This window comes from Cyprinodon variegatus, unplaced genomic scaffold, assembly GCF_000732505.1.
Source record: "Cyprinodon variegatus isolate N-32 unplaced genomic scaffold, C_variegatus-1.0 Scaffold526, whole genome shotgun sequence".
Classification (NCBI taxonomy): domain Eukaryota; kingdom Metazoa; phylum Chordata; class Actinopteri; order Cyprinodontiformes; family Cyprinodontidae; genus Cyprinodon; species Cyprinodon variegatus.
The window spans coordinates 59155-62450 of NW_015150979.1; the positions used below are offsets into that span (position 1 = coordinate 59155).

Below are 3296 nucleotides of genomic sequence, written 5' to 3' on the forward strand. Positions count from 1 at the left end.
AGTTGTACTCTATAATTAGGTATTTGGAAATGTTGATATTTTGGCTGTACTATCACAAAAAGGGAAATTTCTCTCTTTCTCTATAAAGAAAGCATTGATATCGCTCTCTTCATAGATCGCTAGTTTAAATAAAAAAGGGAACCCCCTTTTAGATTTAATTTTGTGTGTTACTAGATCTTACTTGGTTCATTAAAATTCATTGTGTAGTTTTCTTGGGTTTCATGTAGGTTCTAAAGATTTTTTTCCAACCTTGAAACAGCCAAAATATTTGCTGGGAGAAAAGAATACTTGGCATTTCTTTTGAGCATGATTGTACCTTCACCAAACTTGGGGTTAAGAAAACAATCTTGCTAAATAAAAAAACAGTCAAATTTTTTTTATTTTAATGCAGAAATCAAAAGGATACATTTCAGTTTAGTAAATGCATATCTAAAGTGACCAGATTTAAAAGGTTTTGTGTGAAGTTCAGACTATGATGGTGGAAAAGTATATTCTGGGTTATTTTATCTTCTTAGTTTGTTTTTTTTCTTTAAAATGTTTTTCCTCTTGTAAAACTCTGCTTTCCTTTCAGAAAAGAGTGAGAAAGTCCAACCACATCAGGCAGCTCTGAACGCCCTTCAGAACGAGGCCGTTGGCCGTGTCGATCAACCAGTCACTACTCCGAAAAACGATCTGGTGATTGTTTCCATCATTTTGTTGTTGTTGTTGCCATCTTATTTGTTTTTGATCTTATATAACTTGAAGTAACGCACATATTCATAAATCCTCTTATCTGCAGCCTCAGCGAGTGTCTATCATGAAGAGTCAGCGAAAAGCCGGGGCCACAGCAGGTCTGCTACATTTGCTTACAGCTTTTTAAGTGAATTGCATTCTAGATATTCAAAGAAACATTTACAGATTGTGCCTTGTAGAAATCAGAGGCAAGTTGCAGATAGACGTGTGTTTAGTTAACCAGAGTTCTGGAGAACTTTATATAACATGTAGGTGACTTCATGGGATGGCTCAGGGTCTCCCAACCTGTTGATCAGTAACTTCTAAAAAAAACTACCCAGAAGAGTAGCTGGAACTTGAACTAGCCCCAGTGAAACATGGTTACCTCTAGTAGCGCTCTTTGATGCTGGTTAATCTTGACCAGCTAAAAAGAAATGCAATAATTTTACTCAGCTTTGCGATTGCCTAAAATTGTCCAATCTTTGGACCTTCAAACCATAAAGCAGTGATGAGGTATGAAAGCTTTACATGGCTCAACTCAGTAGGCATCTTGTTCATGTCTTTCACAGGTCCAGCAAGGGTAGTTCAGTTCTCACCAGACCCTCATGCTCTGCGGAGCGTCCTGCAGAACGAAGGCGTTGAGGTCACTGCACCTCTGGGTGCCACACCTAGACTTTCAGTGTGTCCACCTGGCAGAGTGCCCTCCATCTACTCTGTATGTACACAATAAACCTCACTTTGCTCACCTTTTATCTTATAAATCTCATTTTTGTTAATTTTTCTGATTTATGTCTGGAAATGGCTTTACGTAAATATTTTTTGGTGTTGTTTTTAGGCTCAGAGAGTGCCTCTTAAGAAGGGTTGCCCGAACTCAACCAGTCATGCAGTGGGTAAGATTTGTCTTTTAAAATGAACCTTTTATATCAGCCTGAACTTCGTCATCCTGAGGAAATACATTTCTTTACCAAAGAGAGGCAGCATGGGGCAGTGCTGTCAAAAAACCCGTTGAAGGCTGTGAAAGCCTTAACGCTTTTGTCGAGGAGTTCAGGGATCCTTAATATGCAGGCAGAGCTGCACTGGACAAGTTATTATCAAATAAAACTCTTAATGCAATTGAGAATCAAACACAGGACACAACCATTGATATTTAAAGGCTTTGTTAGTCCACTCTGTCTGAGCTTGAGTCATTTTGCTAAGAATAAATGCAGATTATTTCAGTTTGTAGATATGCAAAGCTGGTAGAAACTTACCTCTAATAATATGCAGGTTGTAGGGGAAGTTGGTTTTACCAAGCATTTATTCAGGAGCTCCAACTACAAATGCATGCCATACTTTTTAGATTTGTATTAGCAAAATAACTTCAACATGCCTTTCCACACATATCTTTCACTCGGTCAGATGCTTAAAATGCATTGAGGGCTGTGGTTTTAATGAGGTCCTGATAAGTTACACAGCTGCCATGTCTTTCTCACAGGTCCAGGAAGGGTAGTTCAGTTCTCACCAGACCCTGCTGCTCTGCGAAGCATCCTGCAGAATGAAGGCGTGAAGGTCTCAGCTCCTGTAGGTGCCACACCCAGAATTTCAGCGCGTCCACCTGGCAGAGGGACCTCCATCTACTCTGTAAATGATAAACCTCCCATTGTCCACCTTTAATCCTGTAATTTTGTTACTTTTTCTACTTTGTCTGGAAATGGCTTTTGGTTTGATTTCTGTCTTGTTTTTAGGCTCAGAGAGTGCCTGTTAAAAAGGGTTACCCAGAGTCATCCAGTCGTTCAGTGGGTAAGCTGCGGTATTGTTATCTTCAGCAATGTATGTTTTTTTTTTTTGTTTTTTTTTCTGCTCAGCCTGATGTGATGTGGCTGTTTTCTGTGTGTTTTTCTGCTGAACAGCGGCGCAAAGAGGGGTGGCACAGAAGAAATGCTCTCAACAGATGGTTCACAACATCAAGCATCAGCCCATGTCTGCAACGGTGCGTACACGCCTCACATTTTCAGTCAATTCGGCTCTTCCTTTTGTTTTTTTCCAGCCAGATTTGTCTCCCCTTGCTGTCTCTTTGGTTTTTAAAATTAGCATCATTCACCAAACACCTTTGGGTTGAAAAAGCCAGCTTTAAACACGTCAGGAGGCGGGCTATTCAATCTGATGTATGAAACCTTCCACAGCAGTCAGTTTTAGTAGATGTTGACACATTTAAAACGATAAACTAGGAAGGATAAGCTACTTCTTCTACTAAACTTTCTAGGCTTCAGAAACAAGTCAATGAACTAGATTTGTTTTTAAATGTCCTATAATTGTTTCACCAAAAGTCTCCATTCATTCATTTCAACCTATCTTACCTGAATCCTTTTCACATTTAAGCTTATGGTATTATTTGCATTTTACCTTTTTAAAGGGTGGCATAATTTCATGTAATCACAAACAACCTCAGTAAATCAGTTAAAGGAATGACGTGGTTGAAGAAAAGGGCAGAGTTAGATTTTAATGCATTACTTAACTCTGAACCTATTATGCATGACAACATCAATGAGTGGGGCTCAGTTTGTTAAGCTGTTATTTTTATTTGTGTGTATATGTATGTATATATA

General features: G+C 38.9%; 1 protein-coding gene across 2 annotated transcripts in view; it reads left to right on the top strand.

Moving 5' to 3' along the window:
* The window catches only part of LOC107095149, a 12068-nt gene that overhangs the window by 4280 nt on the left and 4492 nt on the right, over positions 1 to 3296 (top strand). For both annotated transcript variants that reach the window (XM_015391126.1, XM_015391125.1), the window contains exons 7-13: positions 572 to 675; positions 779 to 830; positions 1281 to 1426; positions 1547 to 1601; positions 2186 to 2331; positions 2436 to 2490; positions 2601 to 2680. In XM_015391126.1, the coding sequence (XP_015246612.1) occupies positions 572 to 675; positions 779 to 830; positions 1281 to 1426; positions 1547 to 1601; positions 2186 to 2331; positions 2436 to 2490; positions 2601 to 2680 (638 nt within the window). The remainder of the gene's footprint in view (positions 1 to 571; positions 676 to 778; positions 831 to 1280; positions 1427 to 1546; positions 1602 to 2185; positions 2332 to 2435; positions 2491 to 2600; positions 2681 to 3296) is intronic.